This window comes from Mangifera indica, chromosome 10 (assembly GCF_011075055.1).
Source record: "Mangifera indica cultivar Alphonso chromosome 10, CATAS_Mindica_2.1, whole genome shotgun sequence".
NCBI lineage: Eukaryota > Viridiplantae > Streptophyta > Magnoliopsida > Sapindales > Anacardiaceae > Mangifera > Mangifera indica.
Window position 1 is genome coordinate 5,070,117 of NC_058146.1, and position 24,492 is coordinate 5,094,608.

Below are 24,492 nucleotides of genomic sequence, written 5' to 3' on the forward strand. Positions count from 1 at the left end.
TAAACAGGGGCCAGAAGCCCTTAACTCAATTGACGCATTTTCCCTAGTGGAGAAACAAAACCGTGCGGGCCTGAAGCCCAAAGCGGACAATATTGATTGGGCTGTTTATAACACGTTATCAGCACGATTCGCGATGGGGGGGTGTGTTGTGACCTGAAGTCCCACATCGCTCCTGTGCAGTTTACTGAGCTTGTATATAAACAGGGGCCAGAAGCCCTTAACTCAATTGACGCGTTTTCCCTAATGGAGAAACAAAACCGTGCGGGCCTGAAGCCCAAAGCGGACAATATCGATTGGGCTGTTTATAACACGTTATCAGCACGATTCGCGATGGGGGGGTGTGTTGTGACCTGAAGTCCCACATCGCTCTCGTGCAGTCTACTGAGCTTGTATATAAACAGGGGTCAGAAGCCCTTAACTCAATTGACGCGTTTTCCCTAGTGGAGAAACAAAACCGTGCGGGCCTGAAGCCCAAAGCGGACAATATCGATTGGGCTGTTTATAACACGTTATCAGCACGATTTGCGATGGGGGGGGGGTGTGTTGTGACCTGAAGTCCCACATCGCTCCCGTGCAGTCTACTGAGCTTGTATATAAACAGGGGCCAGAAGCCCTTAACTCAATTGACGCGTTTTCGTGAGAGAAACAAAACCGTGAGGGCCTGAAGCCCAAAGCGGACAATATCGATTGGGCTGTTTATAACACGTTATCAGCACGATTCGCGATGGGGGGGTGTGTTGTGACCTGAAGTCCCACATCGCTCCCGTGCAGTTTACTGAGCTTATATATAAACAGGGGCCAGAAGCCCTTAACTCAATTGACGCGTTTTCCCTAGTGGAGAAACAAAACCGTGCGGGCCTGAAGCCCAAAGCGGACAATATCGATTGGGTTGTTTATAACATTATTATATATTTAACACTTTTATCTTCACCCCTTGGGGATTTTATTTATTTATTTTGCTTTTTTCTAATTGGAAGAATTATGAGTTACAATCTAATGTCTTGGATTATGAAAATCTCACTTAGTTTAGATAACATTATGAGGATAATCTTGATATGTAAGTGCTCTACTAGCCCAATTGAGTTGCTTTTGTCTCTGTATATTCCTATATTTTAACAGCCTTAATTTGCTTTTAGGGACAGGCAGAGCTGTAAAGATTTGTTCGATATGCAGGTGTTTAACGTTTAGGTTGGGTTGGAATACTAACTAATCATTAATCCATTTCCATTATAATTGTCAAATTCACAAAGTTAAAGCCCATATGAGTATCTAGAATGGCCTGGCCCACAATCGGCCATTGCCCACAAACGTAATGGCGCAATTAAGCAAGAGTAACTATTCCAGGCCTGGAACGGCAACTAAACAAACTTTGGATGGGAAGGTTGGTTGAGGTGGATTAAAAATTAGTCTCATAATTTATTTTTTATTATTTAAATTATTTTATTTTATTTATAAATAATAAAACATTTTAATAATTTTTTATTATCAATAATGCTATGACAAATAATATAAAAAATACTCTAATTATTAGTGAGTAATATAAAGGGTAGTCTGATTATCACTTTTATATTAAATTTTAAAAGATTATCAAATTAATCTTGGCTTTATTATAATTATATCTTTATTTATTTTTTAAGATAAAAATAATCTTATTTTCAATTAATATAGTAAATAATATAAAAAATATTTTAGAATAATTATATTTAAAGAATTTAAATAAAATAACATATTAATATTATTTTATTACATCTAATCAAACACAATAATTATTTATACTTATTTAATTTTATCAAATATAATAATAATAATAATAATAATAATAATAATTTATAACCAATCATCTTAAAAATACCCTATTTATAAGAAAACTTTTTAATTTTAATAATAAAATATTTTTCAAACTAAATTGTATCATTTTTGTCATGTGATTTTATGTTTTGTGCGGTGTCGTTTACGATTGCTTTATAATTTGTATGTACGATGTCGGTTAGATGCACCTATGAATGTTGTTGGGTTATTAAAAACGAAACGGTGGGACTCCCTGGACTTCCACACCCTATAAACCAATAATTGGGGCATGGCATTCATAAGTTGGCAAGAATTGTTTCAATTTCAAGGGGTTGGGTTGCAGTATTCAACTGCCTATCACCGTTAGACTGACAGCCAGACTAAGGTAGTGAATCGTTGCTTCAAAGGATATCTGAGGTGCATCATAAGAAACCTTCCATACTCATGCTATCACTGCTATCGCACCAACATCAAAATGTCTTATTTTGAAGCTTTATATGGCTATCCTCCTCCCCTCCATATTTCCTATTTCTCTAAATATTAAAATTCCGTATATAAATAATAACATATTACTATATGATTAGGATGTAATATTGTCTCTAATTTTAAAAGATTAAATCATATAATGATATATCATTATTTGTATATATAATACTATTCTTTCTGAAGAACTCCAAGATTGAAGCGATGGATAATAGGCTGAGAACAAGGGAAGAAACCTTGCAGATTCTTAAGCACAATTTGGAAAAAGCTCAACATCAAATGAAGTCCTGGGAAGACCGAAAAAGGTTTGATAGACAGTTTCAGATTGGGGATTGGATATATGTTAAGCTGCAACCGTACAAGCAAACCAAAATATTTTGGCCCTTTTGTTCAAGACGTGATAGGTAAGGTTGCATACAGGCTCAAGTTGCCACCTGAAGCACAAATCCATGATGTTTTTCATGTCTCTCTCATGAAGCCTGTTTATGCTCAGGTACATGCTTCTCCATTGCTACCTCCACATAAGCGAACTACCTAGAGGAAGCTGCATACAATTCTGGTCAAGAAGCTAGTTAAGAAAGCCGATGCACCAACCGTTAAGTTCCTCATACAGTAGCAAGGAGAACCAGCTGACACAGCTATGTGGGAATTCGCTGATGGCATGAGATGGAGATTTCCAACTTTCTTCCTCGAGGACAAGGAAGCTAAGTGGGGAGTTTTGTCATGATTATAGGAGAAGCAAAGTTTATCGCAAGTTGAAACGAAAAAGTCTCATGCTTAGTGGGATGATTTTTTTTCAAAATTCCTTCTCTCTAGTTGCATAAACTTTAATTTCTCTCGTCTCCCTCTCTTCTCTCTCTACTGTAACTTTCTTCAACTCGTTTTGGCTGAACCGTAACATTCTGATCCTCAAACTTCCTGGCCACAAAAGCAGCCAGATGACGCCGGGCCACTAGATGTAGAATTCACATGAGTATGATAGTAGTTGAGCAGGCTAAGGTTTTGCAAGGACTAAATACTAATGGCAATCAACAATATCGAAAGCTAAGATGCAGGAACAAGAAAGATACGCAGAAAGTCAATGAAACTTGTACTACTTAAGGCAAGATACCGAAACACTAATGACCTTCAATAAATATTGATCCAAAACAAATGTACAAAATTCTGAAATATAAATAGAAACATCTGACAGATGGCAATCATATGAACAGGTTACACAAAAATCAAGAGTTCAGACAAATCTAGATACATTAAAGGGATACCTGATTCACAGAGGCAGCAGGAGAGGCAGCAGATATTTTTAAGTGAGCTTTCGCTTCTGCCAATGCCTCCAGTATGCAGATTAATGCTATACGAGAAGTCATTGAGTCAAATGATGAGATGCTGCCACAAGAAAAATCTGAAGGGAATTGTACAAGGAGATCGGCTGCCTTCATAGAATCTTCATTCTACAAATCTAGAAGAAGGGATTCCCTGCTGTTGAAACCATTCAGGCATGTGAAATTTTTCATAGAGCAGAGGTCTCACATCTTTTTGCAGAGAGAGTTGCTTGAGAAGTGGCAGAAGTACACTGAGAAGCTGATCAACACACAATGCAAAAGGAAACATGGTGAGGAAATGCACAAGTATCATGAAATTGAAATTTCAACAATGCAATTATTTTTACCTGTGTGTCATGTGGTTGCCCAGCTGAAAATGAAATGCATGGGATTCCATTTAGAGGTTGCAACAAGAAACTGAACGGATTGTTATCAACAATAACAGTACGACATAGATCTTTTGATAGGCAGGACAGATCCTTAACATGTTCCCGATATTCCCTGCTTTTTTGAAGAGCAATGACTTAAATAACAATGCAATTTTATCTTGAAATGGCTTGCAATGTAATAAGTCCATTCCACCAATCACAGAAATCATTCACACATATAAAGCTTATGCCTATTTTAATAGAATGACATGTTAATTCAGCAGCCTGAGCATGTTCTGAAACTTGTTTTAAAGAATTAAAGTAGAATATGTATATAGCAAGGAGCACTAAGGACTATTTGAACTTTGCCTTGTATATAATCTATTGTTTTATAAATTGGAATCTAAAATTACTCACTTTTATCTTATTTTATTTTCATCGCTACTTAAAGATTCAATAAGAGAATATAACTATACTAAGAAAGATATATTAAAATCTACAATAGTAAACCATCATGCTTGAGAATAAGTGTTGGGAACTTAGAACCAATTTGAGTGAAAGGCAACTCATCAAATCCTATTATAAAAGATTCCCTATTTTATCACTAAAGATCTTAAATCACAAAGTATTGATGGTTCAAACAGAATATTTTGTTGCATGGTTCACTATTCAAGCTCTAGATTTTCCACTATCAGATTACTATTATGTGGGACCAGAAACTCTCAGAACCCTGAGGCTGTGCAGCAAACTTTAGTACAGAACCATGAACAGAATAACAGAGAATATAGAACAATATGACAAACCAAATAACAAAATCAATCCTATAAAGTGCAAGACATAATGAACTAAAGAAAATTAAAGCAATGCAGATATATTTCACTAAAGCAGCAAAGAAACCCACATGAAATTGATAGAATTCAAATGAGGGATTTCTAGAAACTACCTAACGGACAAAAGATTACAAGGGAAATACAGGTAGCATAACTTACGTGCTAATTGTTGATGATCGATAAAGCCGAAGACTAAATAGATTTTTTTCATCTATTCTGTCAACAAGTGGTCTAGCATAGCCTGAAACAAGCAGGGAGTATCTATCAGAAAATGTGCAGAGAAAAGAAAAACAAAAATCAATTCATTTTTTCTCAAAGCTTAGTAAGTGATCAAGTAATGATCAAACCTTCAAGACCAGCAGTAAACAGTATAAGATCTGCAAATTCACTAACTTGTTTTAAGAACTCATGCAATCCTGGACGCTCAAACACTGTAACATAATTGACCTTAGGCTTTCCTTCATTTTCCTTCAATGGCAACACATCAAAGTCAAAAACAATTTCTTTAAGAGTTAGAGTTGATGATCAATTAAGTATACTTGTATATAGAAACCTTGTCTGAAGAATAGCATTCCAGCTCAAACCACTTCACACCAGCTTCTGTTGCTTGAGTGCAAAGAGAAACAGGCAGGGTAGATGTCTCATATGCACATACTAAAGTTTCATCCAAATCAAGAACTACCTGCAGAAAATGCATCAAATAATAGTATATTCAGCAACCCATTCGCTTGTCGAGAATATAGCAGAAATCAAAGAAGGGAAAGCCAAAAGAAAAACAAAAATAAAATACATAGTGAATACATTCTGTCACAAAAACCTACCTAAATTTACGAACAAAGATTCTAGATATGGGAAGACCAGAAACAACACACAATTCAAACGTTGCATACGTAAATCGATATATTCCATTAATAAATTGGCTTGAATTCTCATCATTTAGTTTCATGAAGTTTCTGGAACTTATATTAGACAGATTTAAACTGAGATTTACGAAAAATTTCATATTTCAAATCGAATGGACAGCGCACATGAACACGAGAATGAAATTACAATATCACAGCAAAAATATATCTGTATCAATTAAAACTCCTTACAAAAGTAAATTTAATAAAACATTTTTTGACAATTAAAAAAATAAATATGCAAAATAATTCTCCACCAAATCGCCCTTTTTAGGCGAATAAAACGTAAACATACCGTGAGTTTCTGGACACTTCCATCAGTAGCCACGTTATCAACGGAGTCTCTGATCCCAGCAATCTCCACGGTGGCCGGAAAATCAGACTCTGACAGCTCGACAGCTGGCAATGGCTTGAAAGCGTGAGTTGGAGCGGAAGTCGAAGAAGAGAGCAGCGGATGGTAATTAAGAACTCTTAAAATCTTAGAGAAGATCTGGAAGAAGAAAGCTAGCCAGTTCAACAGCGTTCTCCATACTTGAATAGAAGCACGAGGCGAGTAGACCACCTCGGCCTGAGTCAACTCGGCCATGAAAACAGGAAACAAAAAAAACTAACCAAATTGTTCAACCCTAAAACAGATGCAAACGAAACGAAAATATGTGATTTGATTAATATGGAAAATCAAAACCCTGAGTTGAGAGAGATGTGGTGGTCATTTTGTTGTTTGTCGATTCGACTGGACGTGTAAAATTAGGAAGGGAGAAAAGATAGAATCGAAGACTACGCGCCTACTCAGTCTACTGGCTTGATTTCGCTGAAATTAAGGCAGTCTTTGGGTTTTTAAACATGATCCTAAATAACAATATTTTATTTTCATATCATTTTATAAAATAATAAAATCATTTATAATAATTATTAAAAAAAATTAAATAGTCTATTGTAATAGAAAATAATATATATATATATATATATATATATATATATATATATATATATATATAGATTTTTTTAGAAATGCTTTTAGAAAAAATTTGTCACATGTTTTTACAATGTTTTAAGTGTTAATTATTTAGAATCTTCTCCTCATCCAAACACCAATTAAATGTTTTTGTCCTTAAAATAACACAAGTCAAGATGAAGATTGCCAAAATTTGTTAAAAATTTTAAAATATTATATTTCAAAATTATTATAGATATTATTTTTTATTTAGTTAATTGTAATCTTTTTTTGGTACAAGAAATATTTAATTTTCACATAAAATAGATTTATTAAATATAAAAGCCACTTATATCAAGCATAATATATGGAAATTAGGTTTAATTTTAATATAATTCTTAAAATAAGAAAAGCGAATAAATGGAGCGTTGCAGCACGCGCAGAAGGAGAGCGTGGTGGTGCAAAGCTAAGTGGGAGGCTTTTTCTTGGGTTGAATGTAATGAGCCAATAAGAAGGGAGAAGTCTGCGTTGTTGTCGAAGGTAATTATTAGAGACGATGCCTGGAGATTGGAGAAAAAATGATACGGTACATTCAAGGACATTGTACTTAGAAAGATCTCCATCACCCAAATTCACGTTGGGTAAGTGATTTTCGTGGCGCCACGTCGGATAATAAATCAGTAGGTAATAATAATGATTATTGCAATTTATTTTTCGCTGTTTATGTCTTAAATCAAATTATATTCTTACTTATTATAGGTAAATGGAAATTTAGAACTTGATTTATTTAGAAACTAATTATAAGTATATAGTAATAAGACGTTTTTAGTAATTTTACGAATTGTTTTTCCCTCCTATTTTGTTTTAATGACAATTTTTCCACACTCAAATTTTAAAAATAATATCTTTTTAACTTTATAAAAATTTGTTTTTTTATATGAAAAAAATTTTATTAACTTTAACAATAAGAAAATATAAAGATAATTGGGAGGGAAAAAATAATTAATTAAAAATAATTTTTAAAATGTTAATTGATTTTTCCTTTTAAAAATTTTTCATTTCCTTTTTTGTTAATTATTAATTAATTAATAATTTTTCCTTAGGAGATCCTTTATATGTGAAAGTGATACTACTTGCCATCCAACCGTAGAAAATTCTCGAGAGTAGCTAACATGGTGAAGTGTCTAATGACACGTGTTAGGTGGTTTCGCTATGTTATCAATCCCAAGTAAATAAAAAGAAAAAGGGAAATAATTTTTTATATTAAAGTAACATTTGGTTTAGAGTAATTATTTATTATCTCGATGATTTATTTTTTATTATTAATATTATTTTATTTTATTTTATGAGTAATATATGGGTAATTTGATCACTACCTTTATCTTAATCATTAAAATATTATTAAGTTAATATTAATTGTTTTTTTATAATTTTATCCTTACTTATTATTTTTTAAGATAAAAATACTTTCATTTTTAATTAAAATAATAAATAATATGAAGAATATTTTAGAAAAAAGTTATTGATAATAAAATAACAACTTGAAAAGATAATTTAAGTAATTAATCTCATAATTTCATAATATAAAAATAATTTTAATATATTATTAAAGTAGAAAATATTTTAGAAAACATACAAAGCAAATATTTAATATAAGACATTATAATTTAACCAAATACAATATTAATTTTATATCATATAATCTTTTAAAGACATTTAAATAAAATCATATTTTAATACTATAAATCAAATACAATAATTACTTATACATATAAAATTTTATCAAATATAATAATAATTTTTACATTGTAATCTTTCAAGTAAATTTTTTTTTGTGATAATTTTTTATTTTTGATAACAAAAGATTACGTAAACCAAATTCAATATAAAAAAAAAGAGTTTTGGAGTACGAGTGGATGAAAAAGAGAGAACAAAATTATATGAGAGAAAGAATTTCAGTGGAGAGATAAAAATAAAAAAGAGAGAGCGAATGTTAAAGTTATTAATACGATAGTTATTAACTATATCGAGAAGTGTATTTAGACCATAATAGATTAATATAAAATTCATCATTTTTGAATATAAAAGAATATATTTTATAATATTATTTAATTAATAACATCGACCATTTAAATCTATAATCATAATGAGATTAGATTGGGTTGGGAGGAGATTAGTGAAGTTGAGAGGGACGTCGCTGTGGTGGAGTTGGTAAAAAGGTATTTTTTTATTTTAATATAAACATAAAAGTATATAAGTAACTTAACTTATCATGCCAACATTACAACTCTTAAAATTAACTATTAGGGTTGTTTATATTTTATAGTATTTTTATCCTAAGGGTGCATTTTGTTCAGAGTAATATTAAATTATTTCAGTCATATTTTTTATTACTGATATTACTTTATAGATTAACTAATCTTATATTACCAAAGTGACATCGTAAGTAATATAGGAAGTAAATTTGATTATTACTTATATTTTAAGTATTAAAAGATTATCAATTTAATCTTAATTTTATTATAATTATATCTTTAATTATTATATTTTAAGGAGAAAACTATTATTATTTCTAATTAAAATAATAAATAATTTTAAAAAATAAATTGACAATTTAAAAAAAGTAATCAAATTTATTAACTTCATAATTTGCAATGACAACATGAAAAATTGTAATATATTTTTAACATGAGTAATATTTTAAAAATACTCAAAACAAATACTTTAATATAAAACATGGTAGTTCCACCAAGTTATTTCTACCTATTAATATTTTAGAGGGCGTTTGGTTGGAGTTATAAAAATTATTTTGGTAATCTATATTTTATTACTAATATTATTTTGTTTGTTTTGTTAAGTAATATAAAAAATAATTTTATTATAATTTTCCACTTTAGGTATTTAAATATTACTTTATTAATATTAATTTTTTAATAATTCTATTTTTATTTATTAATTTTTTGAATAAAATTATCCTCATTTTCAATTAATATTAAAAATAATATGAAAAGTATTTTAAAATAGTTATATTCATAGACATTTTAGTAAAATAATATCTCAGAATACTTTTATTATTGTCAATTAAATACAATAATTTTTTATACCTACAAATTTTATCAAAATATAGTAATGATTTATATTCGGTAATTTTTCAAGGTAATATATTTTTGTACTAATATTTTATTTTTGATAATAAAATATTATCCAAACCAAATACACCATTAAAGTCATTTACATAAGAATATTTTAATATTCTTTTGTTGGTTACAATAATTATTTATATGTATTAATTTTACTAAACATAGTAATAATTTATAACTAAAAATCTTTTAAATAACCTATCTTTATAATATATTTTATTTTTTACTATAAAAAATAATTTGAATCCCACCTTAAGAGACAATAGATTCCATTAACAAAAAAGAACAGAGGGTGAAATTTTTTTCCATTTTTTCAATAAACATAGTAAATGCCCAAAAATTATTAAGAATCTTTTTAAAAATATTATAAAACCCCAATGATTAAAAAACTCAAAGTTGAAATGTTTAAAATTGTGTAAAATTACAATATTAACTCAAATATATTATAAAAAAATTTATTAAAGTTTAAAAATTGCATTCATACTTCTAAAGCCTTATTTTCATATTTTATATAATAATAATTGATGAATATATAATTTATAAAATTTAATTATAATTGTTTGGATCGAATTTAAATAAAAAATTATTATTTCAAGCTTAAGTATGTAGCTGTTTAAACTCATCGGTGTCAAACTTTGTATAAATTCAGTTGAGCCTAACCCTTTTTTTTTTTAAACTTGAGCCAAATAATATTCATCTCAGGGTGGATCACCTACCACCATGTTAAAACCCACTCAATAAGGAATTTTTGTCACTGTATTTGGAGTTTATAATAAAATCTTCTTGGATTCATTCCGAGGCCTTGGACTTAGGATAGATGTATGCATTAGGAAGCTTTTCTAAAAGGCCAAAAGACTTGTTCCCATCTAAACTTTTATTTATAAATAAAATACTATTAAAAAACTAAGTGAATGTTAAGGGTAAGATTATTATTTAACAAAAAAAATAATTAAAAAATTAAAGTTTTATTACATTTTTTCTTTTAGTTTGAAAATCTAACAATTTTTATTTACCTAAAGTTTAAAAAGTAACAATTTCACTCTTAGGGTTTTGAAACCATCACCAGCCATATTGACTCTCCCTCTTAGCTTATCTCCTCTTGTCGACTTATTCCCACCCACAGACGATAGTGATTTTCTCCGACAAAGAAGAAATTGTCTTTATCAGAGATAATCACTTTAATTGATGGGTGGGAACAAGTTGACAAGGAAAGGTAATCCAAGTGGAAGGATGAACGTGGCCAAAAACAACGAACTTCACTATCTTTGATGATAGTTTCAAAATCCTATGAGTGAAATTGTTATTTTTCAAACTTTAGATAGAGAATTATTAAATTTTCAAACAAATGGGTAAAATGTAATAAAATTTTAGTTTTTTAAATTTCTTTTGTTAAATGATGATTTTACCTCTAATTGTAATTAAAAATTTTAATAAAATTTTGTTTATAAGTGAGATTTTAAATTTTTGAAAGTTGGAGGATAGAAGTTTGGAGTTATATCTAACCTTTGGTGGGAACAAGTCTTTTGGCCTCTCTAAAATAATGAAGCTTTGTTTGACTTTTCTCTTGGATGATTCAACTTGCAAGAATTGCTCTCTGGGTGGTACGATTGCAATCAAATAATCCCCAACGGCTATTCTGGTTAGAAACACACCATTCCAAATGCAATTTGGCATAGATAGCATCTCTTGAATACTATTCTAACTACAAGAAATAGTGTTAAGTTCAGATTTTTCAATTATAAATAGAGGTCAAAGTGATTAACTCCTAAGTTGGTAGATGAAATAGTCATTTGTGTACTTTAAGATTGCTATCGGTGCTAAAAATTCTATCAATGAGATGTATGTCATATTATTAATATAATTCGGTCCAAAAGATTTAGAAAAATGAGATTATGATTATGATCAGAGTGTTATTTGTTAAAGTGGTTGAATGTTCCACTTAGAAGTTTATAACCATTGTAATGTTAGTAGTACTCTAATTACAATTTGATAATGCAACAATATGAATGTTAAAAGCTTTGTCTTGGTGTCTTTGTATGGTCCCTGTTTATAAGATGAGAGGTAGGGTTACAAGTGTAATTACATGTTTGAATGCTATAATCTTTATAGAATGAATTTGGACAAATCCACTTGTTAAGGAAAATGAAACATCTTGCACTCTCAATTTGGTAGACTATGACCCTTATTTCATAATAGAAAATAATGAAAAACACTTGTTAAAGAGATTGTGAAAAATAGTTGTAACAGTATAACTTTCTCTTTCTTCTATTTAGACACAATATTTTCTATTTATATTGTGTCATGGACTCGCGAATATATGGCTCTGCACTAAATACAGTTCATATAAATAGTTATGACATAATGATTAATCGTTATTTAATATTGTTTTCGTAAGTTTGACTAATATTTGTAAGTAATATTGATTTTAAAATATATGTGGTGCAAATAATGTATAAATATTTTATTATTAAAATTAAGTCTAAATTTTTAGATAATATCAAAAAGAAATTATTATTATTATCATTATTTTATAATGAGGAAACAACTGGCACCAATACCATAATTATTAAATCGTTGTTCTCATATTTAAAATTTCAATCTTTTGTCGCTTAAACTAATTCTTTGAAGGTGGGTGAGAAATTTTCGTTGGACAAGAAATTGTGTTCTCACCAAAAGTAATGCATGAGTTATTTGACAAATATTTAATAAGATCTAGTGGAGAACAACCCCAGCCAGCAAAGGCCACTGTGATTAAATTTAAAACACAAGCTTCCTACCACTTGTCTTGTCTTGTGTCTAGAAGAAAATTTGTCTTCAACTCTGTTGTTTGTAGAATCTTGCTACCGCATCCTGTTTTTACTTCCAGTTCAAACTCACCTTCCATATTTATCTGACGTTGCGTTCTCAAGCAGGCCGCCTTCACAGTCGTCGGTGGCTATATGTTAGACTAGAAGAACCAACATAATGTGAATGTCAAAGGCTTCAACTTTGAAGAAGAAGAAAATACGCAACTGCCCATGAATATTACCAATTTAAAATAAATCATCAAATATTCCAGAAAGAGAAGATTAAATTGAAAACAGCAACACATAAAGATAACTACATTCTTGCATCAGAGCCCAAATAAGCACTGCAATGTTTTTTTTTCACTTATTATTAATATCTTTCTGTTAACAATTGATTTGCCTGCGATTTACAAACAAACCCTGCTTAATAAGCGGGGGAAAAGTGGGAATTTCTTTTTCATGGTGTTTTTTGTACAGAATAAATTAACAAACATATATGTTGTATGAGAAGGTTGCTGTATTTGCATTTACATAAGATCAAAACTGAAACGGAACCAAATGCACTCCAAAAATGCTCAAACCCACAAAAATGATCAGTCCTCCAGGAATTCAGGGAGAATAAGACTAGTATGAATGTGAAAGCCATGGGTGCTCCAATGCCTCCCTTGCAGTTGGGCGCCTGAGGGGATTGATCTCGAGCAAATTTCTTATGAAGTCAATAAACTTAGCATCAGAGACTTGCAGTTGATGCTCCAGTGAGTACTCCTCAGGAATTATGTATTCTAGTTGATCTGTCTCCTGGACACACAAGGTCATATATGAATTCAAGCAGTGGAATGAACTTCAACTGAAAATTAATAAACTCGATTAGTATTTAAGGAAGAAAACCTCATTTACAAAGAAAAGATCGTATTCTTTTGTGAAGTACTTGTATGTCTCCTGCCCATTCACCAGCATGTCCAGATCAATAGGACCCAGCATCCCAATCATACGTGCAAGGATCATTGCAACGGCATCATTTGGAAAGAGAACCTATAAAAGATAGACATTTCAATAAACTGCTGATGAAATTTACTTAGCTAACATCAGAATTATTGGATTACAAATTGAATACAAAAAATATCAACTTGAAGTAGTGAATTAAACAATGCCAAGGCACATACTTCGCCAGAGCATAGCTCGGCCAGAATACAGCCAAGAGACCACAAATCAATCTTTTGGTCATACGGAAGGCCCAAGATAACTTCAGGCGCTCTATAGGATCGCGATTGTACATACAGGCACAAGTTGTCAGTTACAAAGCAGCTGCTTCCCAGATCAATGATCTTTATCTCACACCTTTTGTAACTTTTGAGAAGAATATTTTCAGGCTTTAGATCACAATGAAGAATTCCCAAGTTATGCAAGTACTCCAATGCCTCTAAACATTGACGAGTTATCAACTGTGAGAAGAAAAACCCAATTAATCATCAGTAGATTCATTACCGTCTTTAGAGCCATAATAAATTATGCTTAAAAGAGTGCCACTAAGCAAAGAGCAGAGTTGAACAAACCTGCAACCTGCTTAGAGAAAAATATGCTTCTCCACCAGATTCTTGATTAAATTTCTGAAATTCATAGAGATTTGCTCGAAGGAGCTCGCAAACAATGAACAGATGCTCCTATGTAGTTACAAAAAGTTAAAAGCATTAACAATGTTTATGAAAGGGATTAAAATTTATATGGAAATAGATATAAGGTGTACCTGATGATAAAAGTAGTCAAACAGACGCAAAATGTGGTGTTCATCACCAGGATCGTGCTGGTTCACAAGCTTGAGAAGTTTAATTTCATCTAAACTCTGATCAAAAAAATCTTTATCATTCTTTATGATCTTCAGGCAAACATCCAGTCCTGTGTGAAGATCATGTGCCTGAAAAACCTTACTGAAAGCTGCTGAGCCTAAGTATTCTGTCACGTAATATCTGCCTGCAATGACAGTATTTAGCACAATATGCAGATCCTTGTTTTCTTCAAATCCAGTCCTGTAGATGGCATAACATATGAGTACACTGTTTGCTACATATCAACCTGCATTGCACTGGCTTTGAATCTCTATCAACACAGAGTGCTAGCAGTTCAAATATATCAGTTACTACAAGTTCCTGCTAAGGTAATGCTAAAATATCTACAGAAGACTAGTGTGCTCCTTCCTACATAATTATAAATTCTATAACGGTATATATAATTTACTTAAGTTATTTGAAAAAAATTCACTTGATCTTCTTACCTAGAGCTGAACCAATTTGTTAAGTATTAATAAATCCTGGAGTTTTGATTGATTTAATTGACATTTATGAAGATGTGAACCATAATGCAATTAAACATTACAGAAGTTAGACGTTGCCCAACAAACCTGTTTTTCCTGTGTATGATCCGCAGATTGAATATTTCATATTCTTCCTCATGATTATCACACATAAGAAGGTCATTAGCATTAACATCTTCTCCATCTTCATCTGCCTTAGATTCATTGAGTCCATTAAATTTAAAATCTCCTATGTCATAGCCATCAATTCCATTTGACATAAAATCTTTCTTGATATCCTTAACATGAAAATTTGATGCATCTTTAAACCCTTCAATCCACTCATTGCTTGAATGCCTATTAATGGAGTAGCCAGAGGTCTTTTTATTTCCATGATGAAAAGATAAATCACAATCAGTTGAAGAATCCCCAACAACTTTCATTTGAAGATCATATAAATCAGTCTCTTTAGAGATTAGGAAACCATAGTCTTCCAGATTCTCACCATACACTAACGTCTCTGAACAGCCATAAGTAGCACAATTCTTGAGCATATCTTCCATGATTTCTTCATGCTGGTTTTTCTTATCAGAATCAGAATAATCTGTCACTTGAAACTCATTTTTGTCATTCAACCGGGGGATGCTAAGTAGGCACGGCTTATCCAAGTAATCAATGCTTGTCTCTGATTGCAATCCTTCTGACTGATCATATACTGCTAACGAATTTTCAAATGGCTTCTCAGTATCTGAAGTTGTGATGAACTTATCCTCACTTGTACAGCCAAAGAAGTCGGGCCCTCCAAAGCAGGGAGTCAAGAAGCAGCCTTCGTCTTTCACATCACGCCAATAGATATCACTTTGCATATCATAATCAGGGTAATCACGTGCTGTATCAAACTGAGATAAGCTATCAGATGATGCATCAGAATTACCCTGAGATGCAGAATGCCGTCCATATGGGTTTGTGAAATCTGTCAAAGTGAAACAAGAATCAAGGGTGAGCAATGCAAACTACAACAGGTACATCAAGCAACCTGCCTGCATACTGTAGGACACCATAGACGTTTTAGTAAAGAATTACAATTGAAAGTCAAATTATGCATATCAAACTCTAAATTTGCAAGTGATAAAAGGAGCAAGAGGCAACCAAATCGATGGTCTTTCATAGAAGAGAACCATTGAAAGTCAATTCCCAGTTAAAAAAGAGTGATGTATTGCATTGGTGACACTGTTAATAGAAAAAACACAAAACAGGGCCACGGTAAATCAGGATGGCAATCTAATCTTAAAAAAAAAGAAAAGAAATGTAGCAAGCCAAAATGTTGAAAATTTAACAAAAGGACAACGCCGCCCACTTAGAGAAGCTGCACATTTTGGGTTGCTGAAAATTTAAACCAGCAGAAGAAATTGTAATTTAATGGCCTACTTAGGCATAAGTGTCTGTTAAGAGAATAAATTCACATGATTTCTAATTCTTTATGTCAGTACTCCACGAATTTCATTAAAAAAAAAAAAAAACCAGCACATAATCAAGTACAGGATTTATTACACTCAATCTAAAATTAATAAATCAAAACTTAAATGTTCATTTTTAATTTATAAGCAAACGAAAAGCTGATAACTTACCGGAAGAACAAGCTCCGGTGGTAGAAGAACCCACGCTTACAAACTCATCATCATCATCAGAAGAAACAAAACTTGATCTTGATGATCTTTCATCACCACCGATATTTTCTTCAACCTCTAGTCGCCTGAGAGTGGTCGGAATCCTCACAGGAGGCAACACCGGGAACAAAAACTTCTCATAATCAAACGAACCGAAGTCACATTTTTCCATCATATCTTCTTTCAGAGCTGACTCAACCTCCTTGAATCCATTCTTTCTCAAGAATTCCATCACAGCTTCCACGTCAGAGCTTGAACAAGCAGCTGCCATCGAAACAAGCAACTATTCAAACTTGGACTGATGATGAGGGCGTAACTATAACACCAGCATGAGATGAAAGACGGAGTAGCTTCATCTTGTGAATTACGTAAACTTGAAGGGGTAAAATAGGAATAAAATATCTAACGTTTCAGTGCTTGCGTCCCTCCTCGCTTTTATTTTATTTTATTTTTGTTTTAATTTTTTCTGTAAAACAGAAGCTAAGAGCTGTGTTTTGTTGCGTTTTACCAACTCTGAAAAACAGGGGTTTTGGTTCGGTGCGGTCAAGCGCGTGTAAAATAAGTGGAGAGATTTACATCGTACACGTGGAAGATGAGTTGTGATGAAACGGGTATTTTGGTCATTGTCGTTGCGGGTGGGAAGTCAAGGCCTAAGAGAGTCGTTTGAGGGACCCTTTTTTTTTTCTTTTCCAACTTTATTTCACTTTCCATGTTCGAGAATATATTTTTCATCTGCTTTTGCTTTTTTTTTTTTGGTATTATTATTTTTATTTTCATCTAAATTGATTCAATTATTTTTTTTATTGACTAATCGTGAAAATTAAGAATAAATCAAGACTATAATTATAATTTAATATTTTTCAAAATTATTGGTGTACTTTTAGGGGAATTGGGATTCATAAGTATAAAAAATTATTTTGATAATTTATTTTTTTAGTAATAAAAAAATTTATTTGAATCAAATTAATTAAACCCTACGTTTATGACTAATCTATAATCACTAAAATAAATAAATTAAAAGTTTTATATTGATATATTATCAGAAGAGATTTAAATTAATGTATTCTTATATATTAAGTCTTCTCTTTTGCCACTCAAACTACCTCTTGGGAGTAATTTATCTTTTATTACTGATATTATTTTATTTGGTTTATCAGTTAATAAAATATTTCGCTAATTTTATATCATCAATAGTAATGTGACAGATAATGTATGAGATAATCTGATTATTATATCCATCATAGGTATTAAAAGATTATCAAGATAATTTTGATTTTATTACAATTTCATCTTTACTTATTAATTTTTTAGAACAATAATACCTTTATTTTTAATTAATATAACAATTAAAATGAGAGATATTTTAAAATAATTATATTTAAAAAATTAATTAAAATAATATTTTATTACTTTAAACAAAAAATAATTTACTTTTATAATAATTTTTAATTATTTTATGAAAAATTACCATAATCAAACACACACCCATGCCAAAACATAAATAAAACTTGTGTGCATTTAAATTCATATTAATTATAATTTGGTCAAAACCATAATTAATTAACGTATGTTATTTCATTTTTACAAGTACAATTTAATAAGGATACAAAATTAAATACAGTTTTAATATTAATATTTTAAATTAATATATAAATATTGTGATGTAAACTGCCACTTTATTTTTATTATTATTAGGTAAAAATAAAAAGAGCCACCTAATACCATAATGTTGTTCTCCATGAATGGTGTGACACCCACAGCTTTAATAATTCACTTTGTGATCTCTTTTTTTCCATGTGAAGATGGTAAATGATAATCATTCACTTGGTTTGCCCATCCTTTTCTCTTTATAAAAATATGTCAAGGATTTGAAATTTGACCTAGAGATGCCCTGTTTGATAAGGTCCACATTGGAAAAAAAATATGTATATATATATTAGATTTATAATTTAAAGTGGTTGGAGTGAGGAATATGCCAAGAAATCAAACTTATCTTTGATTTGGATTCCAAATGTCACTAAATTGATGTCAATTTTATAAAATCAAAATTTTCTATGATGACTTGGGTGACTTGCTACCAATCTCAGGACCTTGTAATCACCAATATTTGTTAATTTTGTCAATTTTTACATATTGAGTGCATGTTAGGTTTGTCCTCGCACAAATTTGCTTAGGGTTCAAGAAATCAGGACGATCAAAATTTCATAATAATAATAATAACATCCTTGTATAATTATATATAAAAATAGAAATTAATTAAACTAATTATATCATTCCCGACTTTCCCATAATCCCTAAAAAGTCAATGCTATTACTAGTTAACAAAAAGTATGTTGAATAGTGGATAGATTTACAACAAGAAAATAAATATATAATAAATTTGCTTAATGAGTTTGAATTTGACTTGACTCAACTTAAGAAATTATTAATATTTTACTCGAATTGAACGTGAGTTCACAAACTTACCAAGTGAACCGACATCAAACTCAATAACCGAACTTAAGCAACTCAAAATCAAGCTCTTGGCTTGTTTTTAGCCTTACAATATAAGCCTTTTGAGATATTAGACTTTTATAATATAAATTTACTTAAGAAATTTTTGGGCTAAATAGTGGAATGGGCTCAGTCATTAGACATCGATCTGGGTGAACTTATAATATATAAATCCAAACCTCCCAAACGATCCCCTTTCTTCGTATGGATATAATCACTAGTTGACAGATTTGGGATTGGGTTTTTTTGTTGAGAGGCAAGGGAATGTTGTAATTTATCATATTTCTATGATTGGTGAGAGTCATTCTCTCATGTGTTTGTATTTGATCAATGTCTTTTTGTCTCATTTTCTTTATCGACTTGTAGTATTCAACATTCAAAAAATAATATTTTTCTTTGAGACTCTCGAATCAAGGTAGTTGCTTGTATACAGGGGATTTGTAGAAGCTCAAATGAAGTACAACCTCAAACCTCACTCTATTGTGAAGCCTGACGCATGTGAAGATCGTTTCATGGAAGAGGCAACACCGAAAGTTGTTCTTCCTTTTAAAAGTAAATTAAATTAATATCTTTTTAAAAGCTCGATGATATAGATATATATACAATTTAGCAATCAACAATAACAACCATTTGGTAGCTCTGTTAATCTAAAATTTTATTGATTTCCCTGTCCATACTTATGTGAAATATAATTTTTTTATGTATTGAGAGTAAACCCCAATATCTTATTTTTTTTGTTCCTTATTTGATGAAAGTTTTGTATGATTTTACCAAATACCTCATTTTAAGTCTCAAATATGAAATTATTAGTATTTATTTATATTTAGCCGTTTGGGTTCAACTTTTAACCATATGTTTATACCCACATAAATCAAGTGAGAGGTTTAAAGTATAGTTGTGGGCACGATTCAAAATTAAAAAAAAAAAGTGAATAACATTCTTTTTGTTTAACCTAAAACAATTTTTTCTCCATCATTGACATAAACAATACTTCTTAATTCAAAATTAAAATTTATTTAAAAAGATACAAAGGTAGTAATTTTATCATCCATTAATTTTGAAAAAAATTAAAAAAAAAACTTATATTAGACTCAAATATTTTAAACATGATAATTAAATATTTAAAAATGTTTAAAAAATCACAAATTAATATTGAAAATTCTTTTCAAACTCTCATTTATTTTGAAACTATTTTATGACCTTGATAGTTGTATTATGATATTAAAACTCATATTTTGGTTCGATTTAATTCTCTAGGGGTTGTAATTATCATTTTTTAAATTATTAAAGGTATACTGATATTTCAAAAAGATTTCAATATTTTTAAAAATTATATTGTACCCCATGATATACAATTTATGACAAAGACACCTCTATTTATAAAAAAAAGATGAAGAACGAGTGAGGAAGAAAAGAAAGGAAAATAAGAAACTTTTATATAATTTGAATATTTATAATGTTGATTTTAATTTTTTTTAATTTGGGATATATAAAAATTTTAAAAAATGAAATAATAGAGATGAAATAATAATTTTATTTTTTAATATAGTTGTTTCATTAAAAAAAATTTTAATTTTAGGCATGAAAGTGTTATTTATATTTAATTTTAAATAAAAAATCATTTATAGCAAATAGAGGGGGAAAACTGTTTTTGAAGGCCAAACCTTGGCTGAGAATTTGTAATTCACTCTTTTAAAAATCAACTGGGCCAAAAAGCCTAATATTAAAACTACTGGGCTTTGCACTTTCCTAATATAAATAGACATTTTGGCGTTTTAACCTTTTTACAGTGGGAAAGCTCAATTCAAAGTTTCAGACTTCTTCTGGACAAGCGATCTTCACCTGCTCTCTACTCTACTCAAACCTTCCTTTCTTCATCAAAACTAGTCCATCTTAACACATACATACGTATACGATATCGTATACGTACGGCAAGATGGCTTCAGTTTCTTCAACTCCTCGCACTGTAGAAGAGATCTTCAAGGACTTCAACTGTCGACGCTCTGCTCTCGTTCGTGCTCTCACTTCAGGTCCTCATTTATTCTCTATTTATAATTTAAACCCTAATTTTCAGTTGAAACGGATGCTTGTTTTATTTGATATCCTTTGATGTTAACGGCTTTTTTCTTTATTTTAGATGTCGACAAGTTTTACTCACAATGCGATCCAGGCGAGTTCAATTTTTTTATTCCAGATTTTTTTTTTTAATCTTTTAGTTGCTCAAAGAAGTTAGTTTGTTGCATCTGTGGCGAGCTTAACATGTACATTTTAATTTTATTGGCAACATTCATTAGTTGAGATACTTGAAAATTTGTGAATTAAGCTTTGGATTTTTTTCTTGTTTATTTTTTCAGGGAAGGAGAATTTGTGTTTGTACGGACACCCGAATGAATCATGGGAGGTGGCAATGCCAGCTGATGAGGTGCCACCAGAGGTTCCAGAGCCAGCGTTGGGCATAAATTTTTCGAGGGATGGGATGCATAGGAAAGATTGGCTTTCTCTTGTTGCGGTTCATAGTGATTGCTGGTTGCTTGCGGTGGCTTTCTACTTTGGTGCCCGACTGAATCGCAATGAAAGGTACAATTTTTTGGTACTTTTTTGTTGGTGCAATAACCTTTTTTTTCTTTCTTGTTTCTTTTTCTTGGGTGAAAATCAACAATGATATATGATCTAATAAGAGTTTACTGCTGTGATGATCATATCTTTGAATGTTGTAATTGCTTGTTGTAGAGTTCCTTTATGGATCAAATGAAATATTGTAAATGCCTCTAAACGTTGAAAAAAGTTGTCAGAATATATTGAGACAGCTAGCTTAATAAGCCAGAGAACTAGAAGTTCTGCACTAATGAAGTGCTTGTGCCCTAATCACTGCAAGATCTTCTGAAGAGATTATGATTTTTTTCTACATCTCTACTATATGTCTACAATGTCCCTAGCACACTCTCTCATTTTGATAGGATTTGTACCGAATCCTTGAGTTTCTGTTTTTGCATGTACAATTGCTAAACTATTTGACGCCACCATCAGTAAACTAAATTGAAGGGCTTTTTATCTCAAGCTATTCCTTGTCAATTGAAACAACAGGACCTATTTGTATACTTTTATTCATAGCCGAATTAGTCAGTATCATCCACCACATGTTCATGTAGTAGAGTGGATTGAAAACATATTATCCCTTGTTTTACCCCGTCCTGCAAAAGAGTCATTCATAAGTTTCAGGCTAACATCATTTTTCCCCATTTCTATAATAGGAAATCTATCCTTTAAGGACAATCAAAATTGATACTATGTTATGGAACATTTATGGAGTACTAGACTAACATATTCCAATTATCTTTCATGAATTTATACCTGACCTGTTCCCAAATATCAACTGGTAAATGCTGGTTCTGTATGTAGTCAACACAGCACTATCCACCACTTGTTAAAGTAAAACAAGTGCAGTAATGATACCTTGGAATCTAACCTGGTCATCTGACGTAGCAGGGGTGAGTTCCTATTAACTCTGTTTATACCTAACAGTCCCTTATTTTTTCAGCTCTTATTTAAGTGACTTTGCTATTTCTATACATGAAGGAAAAGTGGGAAAAAAAAAATGTATGCACTGGTGATCAAAAGGAGCATGATCTCCCTCTTCATGAAATGAAATGCTCAATGTAACTGGTTCATTTATTAGCTTCAATTTTTTGCATTGAAGTTCACACCCAATTCACAACATTGTAATCATGTGAAAGCATGCTGGACGTGTCTATAGTTGCTACCATGCAGTAGAGTTCAACAAGCCTAAAGATTTTGAATCACTGTGAGATGCATTATCCATGCTTTGACTTGGGTGGCATTAGGCTTCAATGCTTGGGTTGAGTGTATTGCATATAGCCCTGCACAATCTTATAGATTGGGGTTGGTGAATATGTTTGAGACATTAAGCTTTGTCTGGTTCTGTAGGCTGGTTCTCATATCATATTATTGCAGTTTCCAATGACATTCTTCAAACATTCAAAAAGGTTCTCTGTTGTAGGTCATTCATGGGAGGTAATTGAGACAATATCCAAGATCAGAATAGGGAAATAGAAGTTTCAGCTTGGCCTGTCAATTTAGTGGTATATTATCTGAAGCAAGATTTGATTGAGAGAGGAACTTAAGTTTTTTATAAGATTGTTTATATTTCTATTACCCCCATTTTACCATCAGAGTTTTGCTGGATCAAATTTCCAGGACCATTTAGCAGTCACCATCCTCTGCTTTCTGAGATTGATAGATTTACAAACACATGTATACCTTAAATCAAAGATGGCATGACAAATAAGTTGTTTGTATTTTCTGATATCCTTTCATGTGATTCTAGAGCTTGGTGAAAATTGATGCACCTTAACATTTTGCTTAATTTCCTTTTTCCTTTCATTCTTAGTTTATAAATATTCTCAACAGACTGCTTTGGTGGAGGTAAAATTATAAATCAACTTGTGCATAGGCATCCATGCACTTACGGAATTGTTGCTTTGTGTAGCTAATTCAGATAAGGAGGCTTCATCCCTTTGTTTTTTACATGTGTTTTAGAGAGCAAATATTCCAAAGCTTCACCTATTTCTCAATGCCCTTTAATATTTTAATTAATGTCTATATATGTCACAGACTACAAATCAGGTTTTATGTATTTATCTCAACAGGAAGCGGCTTTTTAGCTTAATAAACGATCTTCCCACCCTGTTTGAAGTTGTTACTGGCAGGAAGCCCCTAAAAGATAAACCAAGTGTGGACAGTGGAAGCAAATCCCGGAATGGCTCCAAGGTAAAGATTCATGCTACTCATTCAGTCTGATAAAACCAATACAAATTGATAAATTCAAATAATATCACGTTGCAGAGATCAATTGATGGACTAATGAGGAGCAATCCTAAATTACTTGAGGATCGTGTAGAGGATGAAGATGATGAGCACAATGAAACCTTTTGTGGGACCTGTGGGTCAAGTAACAACTCTGATGAGTTTTGGATAGGTTGTGACATTTGTGAACGGTGGTACCATGGAAAATGTGTGAAGATAACCCCAGCAAAAGCAGAAAGTATCAAGCAGTACAAATGCCCTTCTTGCTGCACAAAGAAAGCAAGGCATTAGCAGTACGGGGAAGCTTACAAGCTGCTTATTTTACTCACTGTTATAGTAACACCTTGATAGTTTATTTATCCATTTATTTTACTCACTGTTATTGCGACACCATGACTGGAGTCTGCATTCTTCACCGTGGCAATGGGTGACACTTAATTTATGGGGAAAAAGTAGATAACAGTTACACTAGCATTGTCCTCTGTCTAATCTATTCAGTTGTGTTGGAAATTTTGGTGCGGCTGGCAAAAGAATGGGCACAGGATGATGGATTAAATTTGATTGAAGTGGGCAGAAGTATAAATAGTTTGATTTAACTTGCTCATGTTTTTCGCATTTGCTTGTCATTTTTGCCGGTCCAGCTGTTTACCGGGATTTTCTTGCCTAGTGAA

The 24,492-nt window shown here is 31.3% G+C and overlaps 3 protein-coding genes across 7 annotated transcripts; 1 reads left to right on the plus strand and 2 right to left on the minus strand.

Moving 5' to 3' along the window:
- Window positions 1-2,419: 2,419 nt before the first annotated feature.
- LOC123227725 (CTD nuclear envelope phosphatase 1 homolog) lies at window positions 2,420-6,491 on the minus strand. 3 transcript variants are annotated; one of them, XR_006504562.1, is made up of 7 exons: window positions 5,986-6,491; window positions 5,342-5,470; window positions 5,136-5,256; window positions 4,948-5,029; window positions 3,938-4,091; window positions 3,534-3,849; window positions 2,420-3,189 (listed from the first exon to the last, which is right to left on the minus strand). XR_006504562.1 is itself a non-coding variant. In XM_044652842.1 (6 exons), exons 1-6 carry the CDS (start codon window positions 6,274-6,276, stop codon window positions 3,715-3,717), a joined length of 912 nt encoding a protein of 303 aa, XP_044508777.1. In that variant the 5' UTR covers window positions 6,277-6,491; the 3' UTR covers window positions 3,380-3,714. The 3 variants fall into 3 exon arrangements, 1 of the variants encoding a protein (XP_044508777.1); XR_006504561.1 differs by having other exon boundaries at window positions 2,420-3,223; XM_044652842.1 differs by lacking the exon at window positions 2,420-3,189 and having other exon boundaries at window positions 3,380-3,849.
- Window positions 6,492-12,888: 6,397 nt separating this feature from the next.
- Window positions 12,889-16,962, minus strand: LOC123228449 (probable serine/threonine-protein kinase dyrk1). Of its 3 annotated transcripts, none has more exons than XM_044653889.1 (7): window positions 16,466-16,962; window positions 14,946-15,810; window positions 14,295-14,574; window positions 14,104-14,211; window positions 13,714-13,992; window positions 13,448-13,582; window positions 12,889-13,348 (listed from the first exon to the last, which is right to left on the minus strand). In XM_044653889.1, exons 1-7 carry the CDS (start codon window positions 16,773-16,775, stop codon window positions 13,175-13,177), a joined length of 2,151 nt encoding a protein of 716 aa, XP_044509824.1. In that variant the 5' UTR covers window positions 16,776-16,962; the 3' UTR covers window positions 12,889-13,174. The 3 variants fall into 3 exon arrangements, with proteins under 3 accessions (XP_044509824.1, XP_044509823.1, XP_044509825.1); XM_044653888.1 differs by having other exon boundaries at window positions 13,439-13,582; window positions 16,466-16,960; XM_044653890.1 differs by having other exon boundaries at window positions 13,258-13,397; window positions 13,479-13,582.
- Window positions 16,963-20,789: 3,827 nt separating this feature from the next.
- Window positions 20,790-24,292, plus strand: LOC123226711 (PHD finger protein ALFIN-LIKE 1-like). The gene is made up of 5 exons (XM_044651247.1): window positions 20,790-21,027; window positions 21,135-21,167; window positions 21,352-21,574; window positions 23,665-23,785; window positions 23,861-24,292. The coding sequence occupies exons 1-5, from the start codon at window positions 20,934-20,936 to the stop codon at window positions 24,110-24,112; spliced, it is 723 nt and encodes a 240-aa protein (XP_044507182.1). The 5' UTR covers window positions 20,790-20,933; the 3' UTR covers window positions 24,113-24,292.
- Window positions 24,293-24,492: the final 200 nt, after the last annotated feature.